The following is a 27,185-nucleotide window of genomic DNA, read 5'->3' as shown; positions in this document are numbered from 1 at the left end:
TCCTGGATCACCCTTTGCTTCTCTGATGCCCTCCTGCAATCCTGCGCCACCAACCCCACCCTCTCAATGGGGGCCATTTCTGGGGGGGGGGGCTTCTGGGGGAAAGAAGGGGGCCAGAGGCAGACCCCCAGCACCACCTTTTCCTCTTCCTTGAGACACCCGAAGGGCTGCCTTTGCACAGGAAAGAGATTCCAGGGACAAGAGGAGGGATCCCTCCCAAATACAAGGAGGAACGCCTTGTTTACAAGTCCCGTTTCACCTTGGGGTGGAGTGGCCCAGAGGGGAAGGCCCTCCTGTGTTTGAGGGTGGGGGCATTTGAGGGGAGGGCATCCCTGCTTGGAGGAGGGTGGGCTCGATACTGCTCCAAGACCCCTCCGGATTCCAACCATGAAGGTTGTCTCTGCCGGAAGGGGAGCAACAAGAGGGCTGCAAGGCAGGCAGGTGAGGGGCAAAAGGAAGCTCCAAAGGGGTCCCTCCAAGCCGGACACGGCACAACGGTCAGTGTCCCCAGGATGAGCACCAGCATTGCTGGGGAAGGGCACAATGGGGGGGGGGGGTCCTAGGGCAGAGTGGCAGGAGGGCCAAAAGGGGTCAGAGGCAGCCCTAGGTAATTTTCAATGGTAAGCAAACAGTATTTTGGCACCCCCCCCCCCCCCAACCAATCACTGATATATATTTTCTGTTCGTCATGGGAGTTCTGTCAGCGTATGTATGATGTCTGTTTAAATGTAATTTTATGTGATAGGATTGTGACTGTAATAGAATTGTATTGCCAGGATGTATTTTGACACAGGAGGGTTAAACAGCAAAGTAACAAGCTGTGAGAATGTGACCCTGAGTTCTTGCTCTGTGCAAGATTAGGGAGTGCCAGAGATAAACTTCCTTCCAGCTGCAGTTTGTATTCGTTCCTCTCTCTTTCTGTTTGTGTTCTTCACGTCTATCCGCTGATGGTGTGTGTTGTCTATTTTGAGCTGCTTAAGTAAATCTGAAAATCTGCTTTTACCGGAGACTCCAGAGTCCATTATTCTGAGCTTCTGTGATACTTGGCTAACGCCAACAAGTTCTGTGTGCCATATTTGGTTCAATTCCATCATTGTTGGAGTTCAGAATGCTCTTTGATTGTAGGTGAACTATACACCCCAGTAACTACAACTCACATATGTCAAGGTCTATTTTCCCCCAAGAGCGCCTCAAGAGCGCCCCTGGCAAAATCAACTCTACTGCAAAGGCTTACTTTGCGTAAGGGTTGAACCGCCCCTGTGTCCAAGGAAGGGCCTGAGTGCACACAGCACTGGGTGCCAGAAAGGGGGGGGCACTCTGGGAGAAAATAGAGCCGGGGGAGGGGTTGTTGGCATCAGCTCTGCTCTGAGGGGCCTCAATGCAGGGTAGCATGGGGGGTGCAGAGGGAAGCACCTGGAAAGTCCTGGCAAGTGGGGGGGGGCATGATGGGAGGTGTGTGGGGCCGGCTCTGGAGCAGCACCTGTGTGCCAGAGGGATCCCTGCAGATGTTGAAGCTGGCAATGTGGGGTGAGGGGAATGGGGTGGGGAGGAAGCCTTGAAAGGGGGGGGGCAGCCACTTTGCTCCCCAGGGCCAAGGATACTCCCCAACACACACACACACACCATGGGGGGGGGGAGCCAGTGTGCTCCCCAGAGCCAGGGATACTCTTACCCCCCACACACACCCCATGGGGGGCAGCTAGTGTGCTCCCCTGGGCCAAGGATACTCTCTCCCCCCACACACACACACCCCATGGCGAGTGCAGTCAGTGTGCTCCCCAGAGCCAGGGATACTCTTAACCCTCCCCACACACTCCATGGGGGGGGGGGCAGCCAGTGTGCTCCCCAGGGCCAAGGATACTCTCACCCCCCCCCCCACACACACACACCCCATGGGGGGGCAGCCAGTGTGCTCCCCAGAGCCAGGGATACTCTCCCCCCTCTCCCCACACACACACATACACACCCCATGCCTCCCTGCTATGCAAAGGCAAAGAGATTCTGGTCCAAGGTGGGTCCTTTCAGCCTGGGGGGGGGGGGGCTCTGTGTCCATCAGGTGAGTCGGGAGGGTGAGCGGACACAATGAATCCCCAGCGGAGGAGGGGTCTCAGGCCAGTTCCCCAGCAGCCCCCTCCCCACAAAGGCCAAGGGTGGCTTGCTGCCCTGCCCTCCCCCCCCATATAAAGCCCTGCCGCAATGCCCCCCCCCCATATCCCGGCATCGGAGCCGAGCGCGGGCGAGCCAGGGTTCCCTTTTCTTTGTTAATTCTTCCCTCATTACATTTGAAATTCCACAATCAGTGTGCACTGTAATTGTCGAATTTGATGCTAATGATTAATGAATTAAACATGGATCCATCAATTAGTCCTTGGAGAATAATTCTGCATAAAGCAGCGGATAATGTAATTACAGTAACAAAGATAATGAGATGTTAACATCGGCGGAGCCCAACGTGACATGATCACAGCAGGCAAGGCAGCCCGGTTCGCAGAGCCAATCGCGCGCCCCCGGCCCCCGCCGAGAGAGAAGCCGATGGGGTGGGGGGCACAGAGAGGGAGGGGGCACGGGGTGAGGGGGCACGCGCAGGAAGAGAGGGGGGAGAAGGGGAGGGTCCTCCGGCCAAGGCCACCCTCCCCGCACCACCAAAGACCCCTCCTGCAGCCCCCTTCCCCAAAATGGGGGGCAGGAAGAGACAGAACCAAAGGGGGGGAGCAGAAGAAGAGCCTGGGGTGGGGGCTGAGAATGCCACTGAGAATGGCAGACATGGGCTATGGGGGGTCAAGAGGGCAAAAGCAGTGCGAGGAAAGAGAGGGGTGCCTCTATGGGTGTGTTTGTGGGGAGGGGGTTTGTGTGATTGGGACCAGTCCCCAAACACACATCCAAAGTGGAGGTGGGGGGTAATAGGATCAGGGGGGGGCTCTACCTGGCCAGGGAAACCCCCCCCCGCCTCCCAGCACTGCCTCCCCTCCCCTCCCTCCCTCCCTCCCGTCCCCCTCCCACCTGCAGGCGAGGAGGCAAGAGCGGCCCCCTCCCCACTTTGCCAACTTCCCAACTTTGGAGGGCTTGGATGCTCAGCCGTAATGGGGCTTTAATGCTAGTTATTTGCATTTAATTAGACACTGAAAACCGTTAATAGAGCCGCGCTCCGCTCATCTCCTCCCGTCCCTCCATCATTCCATCTCCTGCCATTAGAGGAACGTTTGCGCGGCAAAGTCAAGCACGCCAAAGTTGGGCAGCGCCAGCAGGGCCCCCCCCAGAGGAAAGTGGGGGGGGGGAGAGGAAAATGGAGAGTGGGGGGGGGGGCAGGGCATCAAAGCAAGTGGGGAAAAGGGAGGGAGGTTTCAAAATGTCCACAAAATGGACAGGAGGGGTCTTCTCACCCTCCCACTGCCAACTGGGAAAGGCATCAACCAGGGCAACCCCACCACTGACCACCAACCTTCCCCCCCCCCCCCGGCCGCATCCCAGTGCTCTTACTGGACCCTCCGGGGAACTGGGCGCTGCTCCGCTCCTTGGCCAGGCCGTTGGTCTTGGGGCTGGTGCTGGGGGCCCCCGTGGTGGTGGCCCTGGGGAGGCGCTTGCCCGGCACCTTGACCGTCGTCCGCAGCAGGTCGATCTCCTTCCCATGGATGTTCTGCATGTAGTCCTGCGTGGGGAGATTGGGGGTGGAGTGGGAGTCAGATTCAGACCCTATCCCCATATTCTGGGGGATGTGACCCCCGCCCACCTTGGAACACTTCTTGGGGGGGGGGCAGCAGTGTGGTGGGGTTGGGGCTCACATTCATGCCCAGCCCCCACTTCTGGGGGATGTGACCCCCAACCACTTCTGGGGGGGGGGGGCAGCGGTGGGGTGGGGTTGGGGCTCACATTCATGCCCTGTCCCCACTTTCTGGGGGATGTGACCCCCACCCACCTTGGAATACTTCTTGGGGGGGGCAGCGGTGGGGTTGGGGCTCACATTCATGCCCTGCCCCCACTTCTGGGGGATGTGACCCCTGCCCACCTTAGAACACTTCTTGGGGGGGGGGGGGCAGCTAGTGCAATAAAGTAGTCCTGCGTGGGCAGATGGGGGTGGAGTGGGGGTCAGATTCAGACCCTGACCCCACTTTCTGGGGGATGTGACCCCTACCCACCTTGGAACATTTCTTGGAGGGGGCAGCTAGTGCAATAATGTAGTCCTGCATGGGGAGATGGGGGAGGGGTGGGGGTCAGATTCAGACCCTATCCCCATATTCTGGGGGATGTGACCCCCACCCACCTTTGAACACTTCTTGGGGGGGGGGCAGCTAATGCAATAATGTAGTCCTGCATGGGGAGACGGGGGTGGGGTGGGGGTGGTGCTCAGATTCAGGCCCTGCCCCCACTTTTTGGGGGATGTGACCCCCACCCACCTTGGAACACTTCTTGGGGGGGGGGCAGCTAGTGCAATAATGTAGTCCTCCATGGGGAGATGGGGGTGGAGTAGGGGTCAGTTTCAGACCCTATCCCCATATTCTGTGGAATGTGAGCCCCACCCACCTTGGAACACTTCTGGGGGGGGGGGGACAGCTAGTGCAATAATGTAGTCCTGCATGGGGAGATGGAGGAGGGTTGGGGTGGGGATCAGATTCAGACCCTATCCCCATATTCTGGGGGACGTGACCCCCATCCACCTTGGCACACTTCCGGGGGGGGGGGGGGTTAGAGGTGAAGCTGGTGCAATAATTTTTTGTTCGGCAAGGCATGGCTGGGCTCTGTGGGTCCCTCTTTCTCCCTGGAAGGTCCATCTGCAACAAGACATCAAGCCCCCCCCCCCCTCCGCCTGCTGACACTCAAGGGGGTGTCTTTCAGGGCTGCCAAAGGGAGAAGCGGGGCCCCATTGGTGATGGCACCCACACAGAGTTGATAAACTGTCGCAAAAGACGTGCCTGCGGGTCTCCACAGTTGTTCTAATTCTTGGGTCACTGAGGCATTGCAGCCTTTGACCTGGGCAGCAGGACTGGAGAGTCACTTTGTTCCCTGACCCTCCAGCCACAAGGATTTGAGAGGGACCCCCCCCCCCCCAATTTTGGGAGTTTGTTATGCAGAGCTTGACTGTCACCCTCCTAAATGTAAATAAGCCGGTGCGGTGTTGTTCTGCACAATCTGCGAGGGAATGCTTTCCAACTTTGGCCCAAGTTTGGTCCTCTTGGGCAGTTGGTCTGTGCCAACCTGCCAGGGAGGGGGCCGGTCATCGGTCATCGTCATGCTCTCCCTCTCTGCCCTCTCTCCACTGAGTTATCACTGGAGGGAGGGGCCAAATCTTGCATTTCCAAATCACCAAAGGGCTATTGCGCAGCAATCCTTGCAGCTGCGCTTCCGAAGGCGTTTGTCCGTTCCCGGCTTGAGTCTCGGCCAAAGGACCACAAGGCCAGCAGACCCCCCCCCCCGCCCCCCCCCCAGTCCATGGGGCTTCCCTTGCTCAGCAGAACCAGGTCCGGCTGGGTGAGTCCTGGCCGGATCCCGCAAAAGGAAGGAAGGAAGGAAAGAAGGGAGGAAGCGCAGGGCCGCCACTCACTCACTCACTCACTCGCGGCGTCCTCGGCCAGCGCTGCCGCCTCTGCCGCTGCCGCTGCCGCCACCGCCTTTATTGCCAGCCATAAAACGGCAATTTCTTCCCCAGCCTCCTCGCTAATTACCCAGCCAGTTCTCTCATTTCATTTTATTACTGGAATTAACAACGAGTTCAAAGCGTGGAAAGCTATTAAGATGTGTGATTAAGCCACATTCAATTAGCTTCTACAAACAATTTAATTGATGTTGCAGATAGAATTAACAGAAGGTGATTGTGTGAATGGCTTCCTTGGCTGCAAAACGGAGGGGGGGGCGGGCAGGAGACCCCCCTCCATCCCCCTCCCCTCCCTCTTTCTCTGTTTTGCTAATGCTGCTGATGGGGGGGGGATGAGGAGGGAGGGGCAGAGAGAGAGGGGGGCAATTTGGGGTGGGGGGGGGGGAGATCCCCATCGGCCCCTCCAGGAGGAATGACCACCTGAGGGGGAAAGGTGAGGGGCCGGGCAAGAGAAGTGGGCCCCCTCCTGCCCCACACTGACCAGCAGGGAAGCCCCCTCCTCTCTCTCTCTCTCTCTCTCCCCCTCCCCAATCATCCCCTCCCCATTTCTCTGTTTTGCTAATGCTGCTGATGGGGGGGGGGGGAATTAGGAGGGAGGGGCAGAGAGAGAGAGAGGCAATTTGGGGTGGGGGGAGATCCCCTTGGGACCCTCCAGGAGGAATGACCACCTGAGGGGGAAAGGAGAGAGGGGCTGGGCAAGAGAAGTAAGCCTTGCCCTGCCTGCCCCCTCCCTCCCCTCCCCTTTTGCTAATGCTGCTGATGGGGGGTGGGATGAGGAGGGAGGGGCAGAGAGAGAGGGAGAGGCAATTTGGGGTGGGGGGAGATCCCCTTGGACCCCTCCAGGAGGAATGACCACCTGAAGGGGAAAGGGGAGGGGTCGGGCAAGAGAAGGAGCCCCCTCCTGCCCCACTCTCTCAGCCTCCGGACCAGCAGGGAAGCCCCCTCCTCACTCTCTCTCTCTATCTCCCCCTCCCCAATGATCCCCTTTCTGCCCAATGGCCCCTCCCCTCCCCTTTCCCTGTTTTGCTAATGCTGCTGATGGGGGGGGGGGATGAGGAGGGAGGGGCAGAGAGAGAGAGAGGCAATTTGGGGTGGGGGGAGATCCCCTTGGGACCCTCCAGGAGGAATGACCACCTGAGGGCGAAAGGGGAGGGGCCGGGCAACAAAAGTGGACATTCCCCTGCCTACCCCCTCCCTCCCTCCCCTCCCCTCCCCTTTCTCTGTTTTACTGATGGGGGGGGGAATGAGGAGGGAGGGGCAGAGTGAGAGAGAGGCAATTTGGGTTGGGGGGAGATCCCCTTGTGGCCCTCCAGGAGGAATGACCACCTGCAGGGGGGAACGGGAGGAGCCGGGCAAGAGAAGTGGACCTTGCCCTGCCTGCCCCCTCCCTCCCCTCCCCTTTCTGTTTTGCTGATGGGGGGGGATGAGGAGGGAGGGGCAGAGAGAGAGAGAGGGGGGGCAATTTGGGGTGGGGGGGAGATCCCCTTGTGGCCCTCCAGGAGGAATGACCACCTGAGGGGGGGGAAACGGGAGGAGCCGGGCAAGAGAAGTGGACCTTGCCCTGCCTGCCCCCTCCCTCCCCTCCCCTTTCTCTGTTTTACTGATGGGGGGGGGATGAGGAGGGAGGGGCAGAGAGCGAGAGAGAGGCAATTTGGGGTGAGGGGAGATCCCCTTGGGTCCCTCCAGGAGGAATGACCACCTGAAGGGGAAAAGGGAGGGGTCGGGCAAGAGAAGTGGGGCCCCTCCTGCCCCACGCCAGACCAGCAAGGAAGCCCCCTCCTCTCTCTCTCTCTCTCTCTCTCTCCCTCGCCAATCATCCCCTTTCTGCCCAAAGAGCACAAACTGCATCATTTGGCTCCCATTTGGGGTAATTTCCGCTCTCCAGACTTTTAAGGTACTGTTGCCCCCCCAACCCCACCTGACCAAAGCCTTCCCCTAGGTCTGAAGAGGACCCCCTCCCCACATGGGGCAGAGCCTTGCTCTTTGCCCCCAGACCAAGGTGGCCATGGCGGAGCAAGTGCAGGAGAGCCATCCTGGGACAGAGTGCCACAGGTGCCCCTCAGCGCCCACGGCGGCCCCCCAACCCGGCTGCCAACGAGGCTCAAGGGCTGAGAGACAAGAAGCGAGCGCCAGCCGCAGCCGCCATTAGCGCCCAGCGGGGGGGGAGACAGAGACGGATGGGCGGCAGCCGCGCACTGGTCCCTGCGCCACCGGTGACAAAGAGCCGAGCGAGTGGCGGGCCCAGCGCTGCCAACGTCCCCCTCCCCGCCCCAGCGGGGCGGGGGAGGGGGACGTTGGCAGCGCTGGGCCCGCCACTCGCTCGGCTCTTTGTCACCGGTGGCGCAGGGACAAGTGCGCGGCTGCCGCCCATCCGTCTGCCCCCCCCCAGCCCGGCTGCAGCCCACTCCCCCTGCCCCCCCCCCCCAGCCCGGAGATGCACTTACGTGGAGGCTGGGGTGGTAGGTCAGGACCCCGTTATCGCAGAGCGTCACGTACTTCTTCTTCCACTCCTTGTTGAGGGACTTCCCGCTGCGCTTGAGGAGGACCCCCTGGAAAGGGAGGAAATGCGGGCCGGTCAGGGGCACCTTGACCTTGACCCCTCCCTGCCCTCCCCTCCACCCCCCAAACCCCTCCCCACAGCATCCCTAAGGAGGGGGCAGGAACCATCTTCCTCAGTCCCAGGGAGGGGGCTAAACACCCCAGCCCCCCCCCCCCAATTCTGTCCTGAGCAGGAGGAGACGTCCAGGAGCCGGAAGGGGTCTCTTCTGTGTGGTTGTCCGTTTGTCTGAAAGCCCCAGAAGACAGGATGTGGGACCATTAACAATGGGAGCCCCCAATCCGTGGTCGCAGCGCACTCGCTCCTCTTGGCAGCGTCCGGGGCACACAAGGCATGGATCAGGGACCCCCTCCCTCCCTCTCACCCACCGATCCACTTCGGAGAGGGAGGGGGGGGGGCCGGATTTGAGTGGCAGGGCAGGGAGTGCGGGCAACAGCAGCGGACCCTTGGATGGTCCGGAACGGCAAAGTGATAGGCGCATGGCAAAGGTTCCTTCCACAGCTGGGTCACCCTTCCTTCAGAGATTGGCAGTCCCAGCCCTAGACCCTTCCCTCATCACAAGCCCCCCCACACTGCCCCACCTGAAGCTGTGGGGAGGGGCTCCTGCTGAGTGACCCCAGACCATACCAACTTGCGCAACCCTTGGGTCTACTGAGCCACAGGTCACCCTTCAGAGATTGGTAGTCCCAGCCCTAGACCCCTCCCTCGTCGCAAGCCCCCCCCCCCCACACTGCCTCACCTGAAGCTGTGGGGAGGGGCTCCTGATGAGCGACCCCAGACCATACCGATTCGTGCAACTCTTAGCTCTGCTGGGCCACAGGTCACCCTTCAGAGATTGGCAGTCCCGGTCCTAGGCCCCTCCCTCATCACAAGGCACCCCCCCCACTCCGCCCCACCTGAAGCTGTGGGGAGGGGCTCCTGCTGAGTGACCCCAGACCATACCAGTTCGCACAACCCTTCGCTCTGCTGCTTCCACAGCTGGGCCACAGGTCACCTTTCCTTCAGAGATTGGCAGTCCAAGCCCTAGGCTCCTCCCTCATCACAAGCCCCCCCCCCCCAATGAAGCTGAGGAGAGGGGCTCCTGCTAGTGACCCCAGACCATACCGATTCGCGCAACCCTTGGCTGTGCTGGGCCACAGGTCACCCTTCAGAGATTGGCAGTCCCAGCCCTAGGCCCCTCCCTCATCACAAGATGCCACCTCCACCCTGCCCCACCTGAAGCTGTGGGGAGGGGCTCCTGCTGAGTGACCCCAGACCATACCGACTCACACAACCCTTAGCTCTGCTGCTTCCACAGTTGGGCCACAGGTCACCCTTCCTAAAGTGATTGGCAGTCCCAGCCCTAGGCCCCTCCCTCATCACAAGACGCCACCTCCACCCTGCCCCACCTGAAGCTGTGGGGAGGGGCTCCTGCTGAACGACCCCAGACCATAACGATTTGCACAACCCTTGGCTCTGCTGGGCCACAGGTCACCCTTCCTTTAGAGATTGGCAGTCCCAGCCCTAGGCCCCTCCCTCATCACAAGGCACCCCACCCCACTCTGCCCCACCTGAAGCTTTGGGGAGGGACTCCTGCTGAGTGACCCCAGACCATACCGATTCGCGCAACCCTTGGCTCTGCTGGGCCACAGGTCACCCTTCAGAGATTGGCAGTCCCAGCCCTACCCCCCCCCCCTTGTCACAAGTCCCCCTCCACCCTGCCCCACCTGAAGCTATGGGGAGGGGCTCCTGCTGAACGACCCCAGACCATACCAATTTGCGCAACCCTTGGCTCTGTTGCTTCCACAGCTGGGCCACATGTCACCCTTCCTTCAGAGATTGGCAGTCCCATACCTAGACCCCTCCCTCGTCACAAGGCACCCCTCTGCCCTACCTGAAGCTGAGGGGAGGGGCTCTTGCTGAGTGACCCCAGACCATACCAATTTGTGCAACTCTTGGCTCTGCTGGGCCACAGGTCACCAGAGATTGGCAGTTCCAGCCCTAGGCCCCTCCCTCATCACAAGCCCCCCCCCCCCCCCCGCCCAATCTGAAGCTGTGGGGAGGGGTTCCTGCTGAGCGACCCCAGACCATACCGATTTGCGCAACCCTTGGCTCTACTGGGCCATAGGTCACCCTTCAGAGATTGGCAGTCCCAGCCCTAGGCCCCTCCCTCGTTACAAGACGCCCCCCACCTTGCCCCCCTGAAGCTGTGGGGAGGGGCTCCTGCTGAGCGACCCCAGACCATACTGGTTTGCACAACCCTTGGCTCTGCTGCTTCCACAGCTGGGCCACAGGTCACCCTTCCTTCAGAAATTGGCAGTCCAAGCCCTAGACCCCTCCCTCATCACAAGCCCCCCCTGCCCCACCTGAAGCTGTGGGGAGTGACCCCAGACCATACTGACTCCCCTTCTGACCAAAAGAGTAAGGCCCTCTGATTGCATCAGGCACGAGGCATCGTTTGGGGACCAACCATGGACTCTGTGGGGGGGGGGGGGTGGTATTCAGGGCTCCCCCTGACCGGCAGAGAGCCCCCCTCCCCCTTCCCCCTCTTCACCCACGTTGGCCCCCTCGTCAGGCGGAGACCGGGGTGGGCCGCACTGGGGCAGAGGCGCAGGCGGATCCGCAGCAAAGATAACAACAACCGAGGGGGGGGGGGGGGGCTGTGCGGCGGCGGCAGGAGCGGCACAGGAACCGCGGCGGCGGCAGCGGCGGCAGGAGCAATATGCTGGGTAATGAAGCGGGGAGCAGCAATGGCCCCCACAGGACTCGTTTGCTCCACAAATCTCCCTTCCACTCACTTTTCGCTAAGAATTTTAACACCAAACTTAATTGTAAAGTCGCGTATTGATTGGAAAATGCAAATGGCAATTTAAATGTAATCTAAGCTCCCAGCGTGATCCCGGCTCCCTCCGAGGAGGAGGAGGAGGAGGAGGAGGAGGAGGAGGAGGAGGAGGAAGAAGAGGAGGAGGAGGAGGAAGAGATGCACCCAGAACAGGAAGGGGGGCACACGGGGGGGGGGGCATCCCGGGACACAGGAAGGGGGTCGGCCAAAAGACCAAGTGGCAGTGGGTCCCTGGTGCTCCTCTCAGGGCAAGTGCAGCAATTAATTTTTTTTTGGGGGGGGGGGGGGGCACTGGCCAGAGGCCAAAGCAGCACCGCTGTCCCACTCTTCCCAGTGGAGGATCCCGTTCCCAGCCGGCCTCCATCCCTCTGGCCCTCACTGGGCTGAGCAAGGACCTTCCTTCCTCCTTTCTTCCCCACGGCAAGGCAAGCCCTACACAGCCAACTTGGGGGGGGGGGGAATCTATTAAAGAAGACCCCCTCCCCACCCTCCCCACTGGATCCCCTTCCACTCCCACAGCCCCCCTGAGAGCACTGGATCCGAGGCAGAGCCACAGCCCTCCAGTCTCTCCAGTTGCCCCACGGAAGGCAGCCCCACAGCCTCCCAGCCCTCAGACTCCTATGAGCAGGGCATTCCCACCCCACTCTGCACCCAAGAAGGGGGCTCCACACCCAAGACCCCACCAGACCCTGGCAACGACCCCTCTAACCCACTTCACACTCACTCACAGGCAAGAAAGGAGGATGCCACTAGACTCTGGTTCCCAGCATCCTAACAACCAGGGTTAGTTAGTAATCGAACACCCTTACTGAACTTAATTGCAAAGGTGTGTTCATGGCTTAATGCCTGTTGCGTGTTTAGTGCACCTGGCCTTTCCTCCTGGGGTCACATAGGCACCACTATGTGAATCACCAGCTGCAGAAAATCATGCCAACTGAAAGGTTGACAGTTCAGGGTGAGCTCCGGACCTTCGGCTCAGCTCCCTGCCCACCTTGCGGATTGAAAACAGCAATGTGAGTAGATGAATAGGAACTGCATTCAGTACGGAGGTATTTTAGGCACAACGTTTCGGAGGAAAGTTTGTGAACAAAGAAAGCTCTTCGGCAAGGAGATGGAGCAACAGCACCCTCTTGTGTCCAGAACAGAGCACAGCCCCCAAAAGATGCCGAATGATGAGAAAGTGCCTAAATATACCTCTATCTGTTGTCTCTCTTCTCAGTGCATGGCAGCATTGAATGTTTGCCGTAAATGTGTTCTGCGATTTGCTCTGAATCCCCTTCAGGGTGAGAAGGGTGGAAGAGAAGTACAGTCAATAAATTAAGCAAGTATTATTTATTTATATATAAATTTACGGCATTTCTATGCCGCCCTTCTCACCCCGAAGGGGACTCAGAGCCGCTTACAAGATATATATACATACAATACATTATATTATTACATTATATATTACTGAGATATATATATATATATATATATATATATATATATCTCAGTATTATATACTACTATATTGTACTATATTATATTGTACTATATTATATAACATATATTATATCTATCAGTATTATATATTACTATATTGTACTGTTCCATTATATTGTAATATTATTAGTAATATTACATGTAATATAAAATATGTAATTCTAATTCATTATTATTATTATTATTATTATTATTTTGTACTAACTGTACCCGCCATGCGTTGCTGTGGCCAACATCCCCTCCCTCTTTCTCTCCTTCTTTCCCTCCTTCCTTTGCTCCCTCTTTCCTTCCTTCCCTTTTCTTCTTTCCTTCTCTACCTCTTTCCTTCCTTGCCCCCTTTTCCTTCTTTTTTCTCTCCTTTCTTCCTTCTCTACCTCTTTCCTTCCTTCACTTTTTGCTTTCATCTTTCCTTTTCTCTTTCCTTCTTTCCTTCCCTCCCTCTTTCTCTCCTTCTTTTCCTCTTTCCTTCCCTCCCTTTTTTCTTTCCTTCCTTCCTTCCTTCTCTACCTCTTTCCTTCCTTCCCTTTTTGCTTCCATCCATCCTTTTCTCTTTCCTTCTTTCCTTCCCTCCCTCTTTCTCTCCTTCTTTTCCTATTTTCCTTCCTTCCCTCCCTCCCTCTTTCTTTCCTTCCCTTTTTTCTTTCCTTCTCTCCTTCCTTCCTTCTCTACCTCTTTCCTTCCTTCCCTTTTCTTTTCCTTCTTTCTTTCTCTCCTTTCTTCCTTCTCTACCTCTTTCTTTCCTTCGCTTTTTGCTTCCATCTTTCCTTTTCTCTTGCCTTCTTTTCTTCCCTCCCTCTTTCTCTCCTTCTTTTCCTCTTTCCTTCCCTCCCTTTTTTTCTTTCCTTCCTTCCTTCTCTACCTCTTTCCTTCCCCTTTCCTTCTTTCTTTCTCTCCTTTCTTCCTTCTCTACCTCTTTCCTTCCTTCCCTTTTTGCTTCCATCCTTCCTTTTCTCTTTCCTTCTTTCCTTCCCTCCCTCTTTCTCTCCTTCTTTTCCTATTTTTCTTCCTTCCCTCTTTCTTTCCTTCACTCCTTTTTTCTTTCCTTCTCTCCTTCCTTCCTTCCTTCTCTACCTCTTTCCTTCCTTACCTTTTCTTTTCCTTCTTTCTTTCTCTCCTTTCTTCCTTCTCTACCTCTTTCCTTCCTTCCCTTTTTGCTTCCATCCTTCCTTTTCTCTTTCCTTCTTTCCTTCTCTCCCTCTTGCTTTCCCTCCCTTTTTTCTTTCCTTCTCTCCTTTCCTTCTCGACTTCTTTCTTTCCTTCCTTCCCTTTTCTTTTCCTTCCTTCCTTCTTTCTTTCTCACCGTTCTTCCTTCTCTACCTCTTACCTTCCTTCTTTCGCTCTTTGCCTCCATCCTTCCTTTTCTTTCCTTCTTTCCTTCCCTCCCTCTTTCTCTCATTCTTTTCCTCTTTCCTTCACTCCTTTTTTCTTTCCTTCTCTCCTTTCCTTTTCTACCTCTTTCCTTCCTTCCCCCCTTTTCTTTTCCTTTCTTCTTTATCACCTTTCTTCCTTCCCTCCCTCTTTCTCTCCTTCTTTTCCTCTTTCTTTCCCTCCCTTTTTTCTTTCCTTCTCTCCTTTCCTTCTCTACCTCTTTCCTTCCTTCCCTTTTCTTTTCCTTCTTTCTTTCTCACCGTTCTTCCTTCTCTACCTCTTACCTTCCTTCTTTCGCTCTTTGCCTCCATCCTTCCTTTTCTTTCCTTCTTTCCTTCCCTCCCTCTTTCTCTCCTTCTTTTCCTCACCTCCCTTTCTTTCTTTCCCTCCCTTTTTTTCTTTCCTTCTCTCCTTTCCTTCTCTACTTCTTTCTTTCTTTCCTTCCTTCCCTTTTCTTTTCCTCTTTCTCACCTTTCTTCCTTCTCTACCTCTTACCTTCCTTCTTTCGCTCTTTGCCTCCATCCTTCCTTTTCTTTCCTTCTTTCCTTCCCTCCCTCTTTCCTTCTTTTCCTCTTTCCTTCACTCCTTTTTTCTTTCCTTCTCTCCTTTCCTTTTCTACCTCTTTCCTTCCTCCCCCCTTTTTCTTTTCCTTCCTTCTTTATCACCTTTCTTCCTTCCCTCCCTCTTTCTCTCCTTCTTTTCCTCTTTCTTTCCCTCCCTTTTTTTCTTTCTCTCCTTTCCTTCTCTACCTCCTTCCTTCCTTCCCTTTTCTTTTCCTTCTTTCTTTCTCTCCTTTCTTCCTTCTCCACCTCTTTTTTTCCTTCACTTTTTGCTTCCATCTTTTCTTCTACCTTTCCTTCTTTCTTCCCCCTCTTTCTCTTCTTTCTTTCTTTCTTTCTTCCTCCCCTTCCTTTTCTTCTGTATTGTCATTTAGCTTTTCATCACTTAGCTTATTTAGGTTTTTAAGTCCTTTTCACTGTTTTTGTCGGGTTTTTATGAGTGATGGTCACTTGTTGGTCTGTTAGGGGTACAGTGTCCAAATTTGGTGTCCATTCCCCCAGTGGTTTTAGAGTTCTGTTAATTCCACAAACAAACATTACATTTTTATTTATATAGACTAGCCATCCCCTGCCATGCATTGCTGTGGCCCAGTATGTGTATATGTGTTTTGTGTGTGTATATATGTGTGAATGTGTGTGAGTATATATATACATATATATATATGCGCATATATGTGTGTTTGTGTATATATGTGTGAATGTGTGTGTATATATGTCTGTATATATTTGTGTATTTGTGTGTTTATATGTGTATATGCATATTGTGTATATGTATGTGCTTGTCTATATGCATATTTCTGTGTATGTGGATATGTATATGTGTGTGCAGGTGTATATGTATCTATGTTTGTGTGTGTGTATATGGATATATGTGTGTACGTATATGTATGTGTGTATATTTGTGTGTGTTTGTGCATATATATGTGTGTGTGTGTGTATATGAATGTGTGCATGTGTGCATGTGCATATGTATATGAGTGTATGTGTATGTATGGTGTATTTTGGGGGTTTTAAGTCTGCTCCGCTGGGGTTTTGTGTGCATGAGTGTGTGTGTGTGTTTAGGGGTGATGGTCACTCATTGGTCTGTTAGGGGTATAGTGTCCAAATTTCGTGTCAATTCGTCCAGTGGTTTTTGAGTTGTGTTAATCCCACAAACGAACATTACATTTTTATTTACTAGCCGTCCCCGGCCACGCATTGCTGTGGCCCAGTATGTGTATATGTGTTTTGTGTGTGTGTGTATATGTATATATACATATATATTTGTGCATATATGTGTGTGTGTATTGTGTGTGTGTGTGTATATATATGTGTGTATATATTTGTGTATTTGTGTGTTTATATGTGTATATGCATATTGTGTATATGTATGTGCTTGTCTATATGCATATTTGTGTGTATGTGGATATGTATATGTGTGTGCAGGTGTATATGTATCTATGTTTGTGTGTGTGTATATGTATATATGTGTGTACGTATATGTATGTGTGCATATTTGTATATTTGTGTGTGTTTGTGCATATATATGTGTGTGTGTGTGTGTGTATGAATGTGTGCATGTGCATATGTATATGAGTGTATGTGTATGTATGGAGTATTTTGGGGGTTTTAAGTCTGCTCCGCTGGGGTTTTGTGTGCATGAGTGTGTGTGTGTGTTTAGGGGTGATGGTCACTCATTGGTCTGTTAGGGGTATAGTGTCCAAATTTCGTGTCAATTCGTCCAGTGGTTTTTGAGTTGTGTTAATCCCACAAACGAACATTATATTTTTATTTATATAGATTGCTGGCCTTGATGTTCTCCTCTGCTGCCCTTCGTGCACTCGGTTATTACCATAATGGATTGCCTAATTTCCTATTTTTAAATTAACCTCAGCAGACTGAAAGCCAAAACCAAGGTTACAACAACAACTGTTATAGAACTCCAGTATGCTGATGACAAGAAGAAGAAGACCTACAACAGGGAGACCAAGGGGCTTGTTTATAAAGCTATCATCCTCCCAATCCTGCTTTACGCCTACGAGACGTGGACTGTCTACAGATGTCACATGCAACTCCTGGAACGATTCCAGATCCATCATTGTTATGTAGATGAACTACAACTCTACAACTCAAGGTCAATGCCCACCAAACCCTTCCAGTATTTTCTGCTTGTCATGGGAGTTCTGTGTGTCAAGTTTGGTTCAATTCCATCACTGGTGGAGTTCAGAATGCTCTTTGATCCCAAAAACCACAACTCCCAAATGGCAAAATCAATCCTTCCCAGCTCCACCAGTGTCCAAATTTGGGCTTATCGGGATACCAAGGTTCTTGTCTATAAAGCTATTCCCCTCCCAACCCTACTAGATGCCTGTGAAACATGGACTGTCTACAGGCGTCACATGCCACTCCAGGAACGATTCCATCAGCGTTGCCTCCGGAAAATCCTGCAAATCTCTTGGGAAGACAGGCGGACAAACGTCAGCATGCTGGAAGAAGCAAAGACCACCAGCATTGAAGCGATGGTCCTCCACCATCAACTCCGCTGGACCGGCCACGTTGTCCGAATGCCCGACCACTGTCTCCCAAAGCAGTTGCTCTACTCCAAACTCAAGAACGGAAAATGGAATGTTGTTGGGCAGGAAAAGAGATTGAAAGATGGGCTCAAAGCCAACCTTAAAAACTCTGGCATAGACACTGAGAACTGGGAAGCCCTGGCCCTTGAGCGCTCCAGCTGGAGGTCAGCTGTGACCAGCAGTGCTGCAGAACTCAAAGAGGCATGAATGGAGGGCAAAAGAGAGAAACGTGAAACAGGAAGGTGCGTCAAGCCAACCCTGACCGGGACTGCCTTCCACCTGGAAGCCAATGCCCTCACTGTGGGAGAAGATGCAGACAAAGAATAGGGCTCGACAGCCACCTACGGACCCACCCTGAAGGATTATCCTACTCAGACAACAAGGGATCGCCTAAGTAAGTGAGTCATCAAGTTTCCAGTCCTCAGTGAGTAGCTAGGCTAGAGAGAGGGCTACTCTGAGGGTCTCCTCATCTGGGATGTAGGAATGGAATTCTATGAGGGAATTTCCTTTCAATTTTTATTGCCCTGGGCTGGCCATGTGGCCATTCACCATTTCTCATTCTCTTCTGCTTTTCTTTCTAACAATGAGGAGGCACATTTTGCCTCTTTCTAGGCAAAATTTAGCTGCATGGACTGTTTACCTTTCTTAAAAGATGAGATTGAGTAAGCGAGTGAGCTCCAAGACTGTTTCTATCAAGAATGTATTTCTTTTACTTCAGTGCTTTAGCACATTTTGCCTCTTTCTAGGCAAAATTTAGCTGCATTGACTTTTTGCCTTTCTTAGAAGATGAGACTGAGCAAGCGAGTGAGCTCCAAGACCTTTTCTATCTAGAATGTATTTCTTTTACTTCAGTGCTTTAGCACATTTTGCCTCTTTCTAGGCAAAATTTAGCTGCATGGACTTTTTGCCTTTCTTAGAAGATGAGACTGAGCAAGCGAGTGAGCTCCAAGACCTTTTCTATCTAGAATGTATTTCTTTTACTTCGATACTTTAGCACATTTTGCCTCTTTCTAGGCAAAATTTAGCTGCATGGACTTTTTGCCTTTCTTAGAAGATGAGACTGAGCAAGCGAGTGAGCTCCAAGACCTTTTCTATCTAGAATGTATTTCTTTTACTTCAATACTTTGAACCTAAAGTTCTGTCTCTGCAAATCTGATCCATCCCAAAGAATAGAGGCTTATCCCAGTTCACCCCATGGAAGTTTCTGCTGCTATATTTAAGGTGGAATCGCCCCAAACTGAGGGTTGTTTTGAGACTAACAGCTGAGTTTCTCCAACAGGAATCCAGTCCCATCCAGAGACCTGGCCAGAACAACAAGGTGGACGCTTGAGTCCAGAGAACTCCCCGAAAGGACAACAGGTGAGCAAGACGCACCTCAGCAACACCAAGCCCTGCGCCCAACATCCCACCTGGCCCACTCCCCCGCCCCCCTTTATCCACAGAGAAGCAAGCGGGATGGACCCGAGAGGCCAATGACCGCCCCGTTTGCACAGACATGCGCACGCATGCACACGCACAGAGCAGCGGTGAACATGGAGAGGCAACATGGGCCTGGCAACATGAATGCTTCTGGGGCCCCTCCTGGGATGCTGGGGGAGGGTGAATGGGGCTCTTGGGGGGTGGGGGCGGGGACCACGCACCTGTTTGATGGGGATGGCTCTCCCGCTGCCGATGGAGTCCGCCTTGCACTCGGGCCCCTTCTTCTCCCGGTCAAGGTCCGTCCCTTTCCGCGACTGGAAGACAGAAGCAAAGGAAGAGAGGGGCAGCCATTAGCGCTCCAGGAGATGGGGGGGAAGGGGGGGAGAGGAGGAGCCCCCACTGCTTGACCCTGCGATGACCCCTGTCCTCCCCCAGGACAGAGTGGGGGGGGGAGGATAGGGCAAGGGGATGCAATGGACCAGAGCGGCGTGAGATGCGGAAGCAGATGGAAGCGGAAGCGAGTGGCGTGAGATGCGGAAGCGCCAAGGAAGCAATGGAGGCGGCGGCGACGGCGACGGCAAAGCCCAGAAAGAAAGGCACCAGGGCTACTAATCCAACCGTTTATTTGGTGAACACACGGCACCACCATACAAAGTTTGCGGATGTCACTGGGCCCCAGCGAGCCCCTTACAAAAGAGCATCAACAAGAAACAGCAAGTTTACACTGAGAACAAGATTCTTTGGAGAAGAGAGCGAAAGAGAGAGAGGAGAGAGAGGAGAGAGAGAGGGAAAGAGGAAGAAGAGAGCGCAAAAACTCCAGATCACCACCACCACCACCACCACCATCATCTCAATAAATAAACGGCTCAATAAATAACGCTGGAGGACGACAGTCCGCTGAGAAGCAATCCACCAAGATGCTCGCAAGACAGGAGGAGGAGGAGGAGGAGGAGGAGGAAGATATCGCAAAAGTCACGGCATGGAACACAACCAGTACATCCAGAAGCACAAGAATGGCAGGAAGGGAGCAGCCATCGTCCATCCGTCTGACAAGCCCTTCCGTCTGTCTCTCTGTCTGTCTGTCTGTCCATCTGTCGGGTCAGGCCGGCCGGCCGGAAAGAAGCGCCGGACACTCAAGGGGGGGTCAGAAAGGAGCCGGCAGCCCCTGGTTCCCAAAGTGAGGAGGAGGAGGAGGAGCTCGGAAGAGAAGGAGACGCAAAGAGCTGCTCTTTCCGGAGGAAGAGGAAGAAGAGGAAGAAGAGGAGGAGGAGGAGGAGGAAGAGTCCATGCAGGAGGAAGGAAGGAGTTGGAGAGCAAGTAGCAGGCGCAAACGGCGGCGGCAACAGCAGCAGCGGCGGCGGCAAAGCATCCCTCGGCCCCTCCATCCGTCCGACGGCGCTCCGGTCTTCCCATCTGGGGCTCCTCCAGCACACGCCAGCCGTGTGGACAGGCCTCCCTCTGTCCATCTGTCTCTCCATCCATCCGTCCATCTGTCCGGCAGCCCAGCGCCTCCCGGCTGACCGCTGGGCCGAGCAGGCCGACGCTCAGAGACTTGGCCAAGAGGGGCTTAAGGAGGGGCTAAAGGCTCCTGCGCGCCTCCAGGAGGAAGAGGAGGAGAGGAAGAGGAAGAGGAAGAGGAGGAGGAGGAGGAGGAGGAGGGGCCCAAGCGGAGAGCGGCGGGGCAAGTGGCTACTCTGCGCTCACTCCCAGTGCCTGTCCCTGATCCGGCCCTGGAGAGGCAATGAAAAGGGAGAGAATTGGTACTGAGCTGCCTGCGGGGAGCCACCACCACCGGGTCTTCCTTCTAGTTGGGAAGGAGTTGGAAAGGCCTTTTGGTTGATGAAAAGTTGGAAACATTGGCACATATCTGCAAATATCGAGAGAATAAAGAGTTTGGCATGTTATACTCAGAACACGGAGGAGGGGGGCCTGGCTGGCTGGCTGCCTGCGAGGATCAGGAAAGGGCCTAATGGGTGGGTGGGTGCGTGCGGCGAGAGAGAGCCGGCAGCGAGGAGGCGGCAGTGGCGCACGCACGGGAGGGCCGCCTGCCTCTCTCTTTGGAAGGTGTGCTGCCTGGTGAAAGCGGGCGCCTGTCTCCACCTGCTGGCCAAAGGCACAACAGCACCCCCTCAAACACACACGGAGGGGAGAGCAGCCCTGGATTTGAATGGGGGGGGGGGGCAGCAAGAGGTTTGGGGGAGCACAAGGGGGGGAGGGATGAAAGGAGCAGCAGCCATGGAGCCAAAAACACAAGACAGATGGGTGGGTGGGTGGGTGGGGGGCACCAGGAGTCCGCCTCCCCATCCCCTCAACAACTGACCCCTGGCCTTCAGGACCGTCCCTCTCACTGCAAGGACCTCTCCTCAACCTGAAGGACAGGTGGGCCGCATTCCCATTCCCAGCCTCGGCGAGTCAGCGCAAGCATTAGCCAGAGGACGCCATGCGCACAAGCGTGTTCCAATGCCAATCACAAGCATGTCCCAATGCCAATCACAGCAACGCCAGAGGAGGGTGCAGGGAGGGTGGGGCCAAGAGGCCAAACCGATGACGAGCAAACAATTGAACGAGCAACAGACCGACCGACCGACGGCTGAACCAACGACGGGTGAACAGACGAGCGTACGAGCAGGCAAGCGCAGTGCCACCGGCCACAGGAGCCACAAGGAGCAGGAGTGAAGCAGAGCCCAAAGAAGCAGAAGGGAGCAAGCAGAGCAGTGCTGGTGCAGGGGGGGGGGGGGCAGGGAAGGCGTGCAATGGGGCGCCCACCAAGGCAAGCGGGGCAGGAGAGAGAGAGCCACAAGGGAAGCCCCAATAGCGGGGAAGGGGCCGAGGGTTGTGTGCATGGGAGTGACCTGGTGGGGGAGAAGCAGATGCAGAAGCAAAGCTGGATGGTGGGGGGGGGGGGCAGTGCAGGGGTGGAGGCAGTGGTGGCCCCTCCCTGCCCAGGTCCTTCCTCCCCCAGGACGGCCAGGGTGTTGCAGTTGCCGGCCAGATTAGTGACCAGGCCCCTCCCTCACCCCTGGCCATGCGCTCAAATGCATTAGCCCTGCCCCAAGCGCATATACTGCAGACCGCCGCCCCCCAATGTGTAAATGTGGGGCAGGAAGAGGGTTCCCTGTCCTCCCCCACTTTCAAGGGCACAGGATATCACTAAAGGTCACCTTGGGGGTGGGGGAGGGGACACCACTCAATTTGTCAATCGTGACTCCCAGGACCCCCACTCCATCCCAAGTCCCCCCCCCCCACATGAGATTTCACCCCCTGCTTCTAAAGCAGGCCTCCCCCCCCCAAAGCCTTCTGGGCAGTGTGGGGGAGGGGAAGCCTGGACGAATGCCTGCCCACCCCACTGTGAAGGGTGAAGGGCAAGCAGAGACAGCAAATGGGGTCTTTGGGGGGGGGTCGGGTCCTGGACGGAATCCTAAGAGCAGTCGTCCTCAACCTGCGGGCCCCTCCCCAGGTGTTTTGGCCTGCAGCTCTCACCAATCCCATCCAGTTGACCAGTTGTTAGGATTTCTGGGAGTGGAAGGCCAAAACACCTGGGGAGGGGCCCGCAGGTTGAGACCCACTGGACAAGAGGCAGAGGAGCCCCTTCCCCTCAAACCTGGCAGCTTTAGTCCCTCCCCATCATGCCCCACAATGGGACAGGGAGTGGGCTGCATCCCCTGAGGAAAGTGGACTGGTCAGCTGAGCCTGGAGAGGCCTGGACACTGCGCAGAGTCAAACTCAGAGCCCCTCCTTGCCTCCCGCCTTTCCTCACAGGTCCTGCCTTGGGGAGAGAAGCCCCCTGCCCCTTTCTGACCCCTTCCCCAACCTCCCCCTCAATGTTACTTCTGACTGACACCAATTCTTCTCTCATTTTAGAAGAGAGGGAAACCCAGAGCAGATGGGGGACCAGGTTGGGGGGGGGGACAGAGGGGACCTCCCTAGGTGCATGCCCCCCGACTCACTCCAAATTGGCCCCCTCCCTTCTGCAACCCCCCCCCCCCCCCCAAATTCAGCCTGGCCCAGACTCACTGTGAAGATGTTGGAGCGGCGTTTGGACTGCTTGCGGATGGGGGTGGGGGTGTTGGAGGCGGCAATGGTCTCGATCCGCAGCTCCCTCTGGCTGATGCTGGGGGTGGAGGGCACCGAGGAGGAGTAGTCGCTGAAGGCCCCGCTCCCGTTGGCAGCCTATGGGGCAAGGGGGGAGGGGTTGAGTGGCCGGTGGTTAGGGTGGAGTGGCCGCCAGACCCCTTTCCCCCAGTAGGGGGCCCTGCGAAACTCACAACACAGATTAGAATGGAAGAGGCTCCATGACAGGAAGAGCCCCAAGATTCCTCAGGAATCCATCCGGATCCATCAGTCTCCTGGGGCGGACCATCTTAATTGGTCCTCCACCTCTGCGAAGGTTAGAGGCCACAGCAAGTCTAAAACTGATCAGATGGTCAGACCATGACAATGGAAGAATATTTTGCTCTTCCACTCTGACCGTTCTGCTGTCCTCAACAAAAACGAGGTCGAGTGTATGTCCAGCCTGATGGGTGGGTCCAGATATAACTTGTGATAGCCCCATGGTCATCATGCTAGCTCAGGCAGGGAAACTGCTGAGTCGCGGGGTGGACGGTACACTAGCAGAATACCCAAGTTATCACGGTTCCCCACCCTCAGGTGAGCACACTCAAACCCAGAGGATTGCAGAACAGCACATCTGATCACGGCGATGGACTGCCGAAAGACTACTGCGACCCCTCCTCCCCGTCCCCCAGACCTAGCCTGCTGGTGCACCCCGAAGCCAGGTGGACATAACTGGGTGAGATTTACCCCACCCAGCTCGTCCAACCAGGTCTCAGTGATGCAAACCAGGTCCGTCCTCTCATCCAGGATCAAGTCCTGGATGGCTGCGGTCTTTCCATTGATAGACCTGGCATTTACAAGCAGGACCTTGAGTCCGAGAGAACTGCCATGGAGTCTACCACATCCTAACTTCTCCAGGGTTGCAAGAACTCTGTTGCGCTTCTCCCTGGTGTGTTTGTGACCTGCAAATCTCCTCCCCCACACAATCTGAATGGTGCCCATCTCCTCCGGAACCGCTCCCTCTCCCTGGGAATTAGATTCTGTGGCTAGTCAGCTCTACGGGAGGGGGGCTAGATCGTGAGTTACTTAAAGGATCAAGTGCAGAAGTTTCCGATGTCATAGTGGAAAGGGAATTCTGAACACAGGCACAGGCAGCAAAGGAATCGCCACAGGGGTGCCAACCCTTCCCTAAGCCGACCAATGCTGGAGTTACACTTAAAGGTTATCTCTGGGAGCAAGCTTGTTTTCCACCGCCCTGGAGAAAGACTAGGATGCAAAAGCACAATGGCTTCAAACTACAAGAAAGGAGATTCCATCTGAACATTAGGAAAAACTTCCTGGCTGTGAGAGCCGTTCAGCAGTGGAACTCTCTGCCCCGGAGTGTGGTGGAGGCTCCTTTTAAACAGAGGCTGGGTGGCCATCTGTCGGGGGTGCTTTGAATGCAATTTTCCTGCTTCTTGGTAGAATGGGGTTGGACTGGATGACCCATGAGGTCTCTTCCAACTCTAGGATTTGAGGATTCTATGCTTCTCATCCATTCTGCTGTCACCTGGGATTGCCAACACCGACACTGAGCAGGTGGTCTCCAAGGCTCAGGACTATGACATAAAGACACTCGTTTATCAAAGGGAAGTTTCCTTTCTCAACCCTTCGAAATCCGAACTGGCCTTGCCCCTCCCTCGCCCGTTCCTGCCCCCTCCTGGTGGACCCGCCTTCACACAGAGGGACCCACCCACCCGCATTGCTCCGCCCAGGCTCCCTGCCAAGCCCTTGGCATCAAGCCCCTCCCAACATTCCATTCTCTGCCCCTCCCAACAGCGCCTTACCTGAGGACGGTCTAGGACACAATGCCAGCATTACCACAATGTTTGTTTGTCGTGTCAGGAGCAACCGCTCCTGTTGTGAGAGAATTGGCCGTCTGCAAGGACGTTGCCCAGGGGACGCCTGGATGATTTTTGATGTTTTATCATCCTTGTGGGAGGCTTCTCTCATGTCCCCGCATGAGGAGCTGAAGCTAATAGAGGGAGCTCATCCGCCTCTCCCCGGATTCGAACCACAATGTATCTAACAGACGCCACAATGTTTCAGAGCAAAAGTTCATTGTGGCACCACATGCGCCTGCTGGTCCTCATTAAGGAAAGGTGGGGGAGTGGCCAGAGGGAGCCCCCACCCACCCCACCATCCTCTGGCAACCCTGGGAAAATTGAGCCGTTACAGCAGGCATGGGCCAACTTGGGCCCTCCCTCCCTCCCTCCCTCCAGGTGTTTTGGACTTCAACTCCCACAATTCCTAACAGCCTACCGGCTGTTAGGAATTGTGGGAGTTGAAGTCCAAAACACCTGGAGGGAGGGAGGGAGGGCCCAAGTTGGGTCCATGCCTGCTTTCCAGCCCCAGAAGCCCCCCCCCCGCCCCCCAGCAGGGTCTCACCTGGTTGATGTGCACGGAGGGAATGGAGGCGGCCGAGACGGAGGAATGGCTGGGGGAGTTGGGCAGCGACTTGCAAGGGCCGATGGAGAGCTGCTGCTTCTTGCGCAGGGCCACCACCTTCTGGGCCACTAAGGGGGGGGGGGGGGGGAGACAAGAGCAGGGCTCGGGGATTAGGTAACCCAGGAAGGGGGAGGGGAGGGTCGCCTTTGGGTGGGGCAGGGGGCAATGGGAGGAGACACCCAAAGGAAAGGCTAGGGAAGCCCTCTCTGCTGGGAAACTGGAAGGGCTGGGAAGGTTGTTTCTGCAGCCAACCTGCCCCCCACCCCAAATGACCCCTGTACACCCCCCCCTCCCAAGACCTCTCTGCTGGGAGGGCCTGGGGCTGGGAAGGTTGTTTCTGCAGTCAATCTGACCCCCCCCCCCATGACCCCTGTACACCCTCCCTCCCAAGCCCTCTCTGCTGGGAAACTGGAAGGGCTGGGAAGGTTATTTCTGCAGCCATTCTGCCCCCCCCCTCCCAAATGCCCCCTGTACACCCCCTCCTCCCAAGCCCTCTCTGCTGGGAAACTGGAAGGGCTGGGAAGGTTGTTTCTGCAGCCAATGTGCCCCCCCCCCCCAAATGACCCCTCTACACCCCCCTCCCAAGCCCTCTCTGCTGGGAAACTGGGAGGGAGGGTCTGGGGCTGGGAAGGTTGTTTCTGCAGCCATTCTGCCCCCCCCCCCCATGACCCCTGTACACCCCCCCTCCCAAGCTGTCTCTGCTGGGAAACTGGAAGGGCTGGGAAGGTTGTTTCTGCAGCCAATCTGCCCCCCCCCCATGACCCCTGTACACCCCCCCTCCCAAGCCCTCTCTGCTGGGAAACTGGGAGGGAGGGAGGGCCTGGGGCTGGGAAGGTTGTTTCTGCAGCCAATCTGCCCCCCCCCATGACACCTGTACCCCTCCTCCCATGCTCCACCACTCAACCTCCCCCCGCCCCACCTACCATCCTGGAAGACCCGCTCCACGTTGAGCCCATAGGTGGCACACGTCTCGTAGTAGGTGCAGCGCTTCAGGTCATTGGAGAGCTTCCTGGCTCTGGAGTCGTCAATCACCCGGGGGTTGCTGGCACTGATGGCATCTGGTGGGAGGGTGGGGGTTTAAAAGAGGGATGTGTTGGAGTGTCACCGCATGCCCCTCCCACTCAAGGAACCCCACAGCGAGGAGCAGGACGAGGAGGAGGTGCTGAAGCCCCCCCCCCCCATTCCCCACAAACAGCCCATAGGTAGCAGGAGGTTAGCACTCCAGGGCCCCATCAACAGGAATAATAATAATAATAATAATAATAATAATAATAATAATAATGGGTTGCTGTAGGTTTTTCAGGCTATATGGCCATGTTCTAGAGGCATTCTCTCCTGACGTTTTGCCTGAATCTATGGAAAGCAGGGCCTTCTCTGTGATGGCCCCCGACTCTGGTTTTAAATTCTCTGTGTTATTGTTTATATGTGAGTTGTATTAATTGTACTTTTATTTGCTTCCTGTTTTGTTGTTTACTGATGTGTTGTTGGGCTTGGCCTCATGCAAGCCGCCCCAAGTCCCCTTGGGGAGATAGTGGCGGGTATAAATAAAGTTTTATTATTATTATATTATTATTATTATTATTATTATTATTATTATTATTAAGCATCCTCAGAGGTTGTGAGGTGGTGGAGGCTCCTTCTTTGGAGGCTTTGAAGCAGAGGTTGGATGGCCATCTGTCGGGGGTGCTCTGAATGCTTCTTGGCAGAATGGGTTTGGACTGGATGATAGCCCACTACCTCTGAGGATGCCTGCCATAGATGCAGGCGAAACGTCAGGAGAGAATGCCTCTAGAACATGGCCATACAGCCCGAAATACCTACAAGAACCCAGTGATTCTGGCCATGAAAGCCTTCGACAACAACATATAATAATAATAATAATAATAATAATAATAATAATAATAATAATCTAATAACACAGCAGAGTGTCGGCTGTGGACTCGTTGTGTTTCAAATAATAATAATAATAATAATAATAATAATAATAATCCAATACAACAGCTAGCAGAGTGTCTGCTGTGGACTCATGTTGTTGTGTTTCAAATAATAATAATAATAATAATAATAATAATAACAATAATAATCGAATTCAACAGCCAGCAGAGTGTCTGCTATGGACTCATCTTGTTGTGTTTCTAATAATAATAATAATAATAATTATTATTATTATTATTATTGAATTCAACAGCCATCAGAGTGTCTGCTATGGACTCATCTTGTTGTGTTGCAAATAATAATAATAATAATAATAATAATAATAATAATAATAATAATCCAATACAAAAGCTAGCAGAGTGTC

At 54.7% G+C, this 27,185-nt stretch overlaps 1 protein-coding gene across 1 annotated transcript in view; it reads right to left on the bottom strand.

Annotated features, from left to right (window-relative positions):
* Positions 1–241: 241 nt before the first annotated feature.
* The window catches only part of AGAP3 (ArfGAP with GTPase domain, ankyrin repeat and PH domain 3), a 67,847-nt gene continuing 40,903 nt past the window's right edge, over positions 242–27,185 (bottom strand). Inside the window, exons 6-12 of the mRNA XM_067470590.1 lie at positions 25,810–25,944; positions 24,827–24,954; positions 22,361–22,516; positions 18,568–18,660; positions 8,032–8,136; positions 3,440–3,646; positions 242–400 (exon numbers count right to left, since the gene is read on the bottom strand). Of these exons, the coding sequence (XP_067326691.1) occupies positions 242–400; positions 3,440–3,646; positions 8,032–8,136; positions 18,568–18,660; positions 22,361–22,516; positions 24,827–24,954; positions 25,810–25,944 (983 nt within the window). The remainder of the gene's footprint in view (positions 401–3,439; positions 3,647–8,031; positions 8,137–18,567; positions 18,661–22,360; positions 22,517–24,826; positions 24,955–25,809; positions 25,945–27,185) is intronic.

The sequence above is a fragment of the Anolis sagrei genome, chromosome 6, assembly GCF_037176765.1.
Source record: "Anolis sagrei isolate rAnoSag1 chromosome 6, rAnoSag1.mat, whole genome shotgun sequence".
Classification (NCBI taxonomy): domain Eukaryota; kingdom Metazoa; phylum Chordata; class Lepidosauria; order Squamata; family Dactyloidae; genus Anolis; species Anolis sagrei.
The sequence above is the reverse complement of the archived record's forward strand: the minus strand, read 5'-3'. Positions and strand labels throughout refer to the sequence as shown.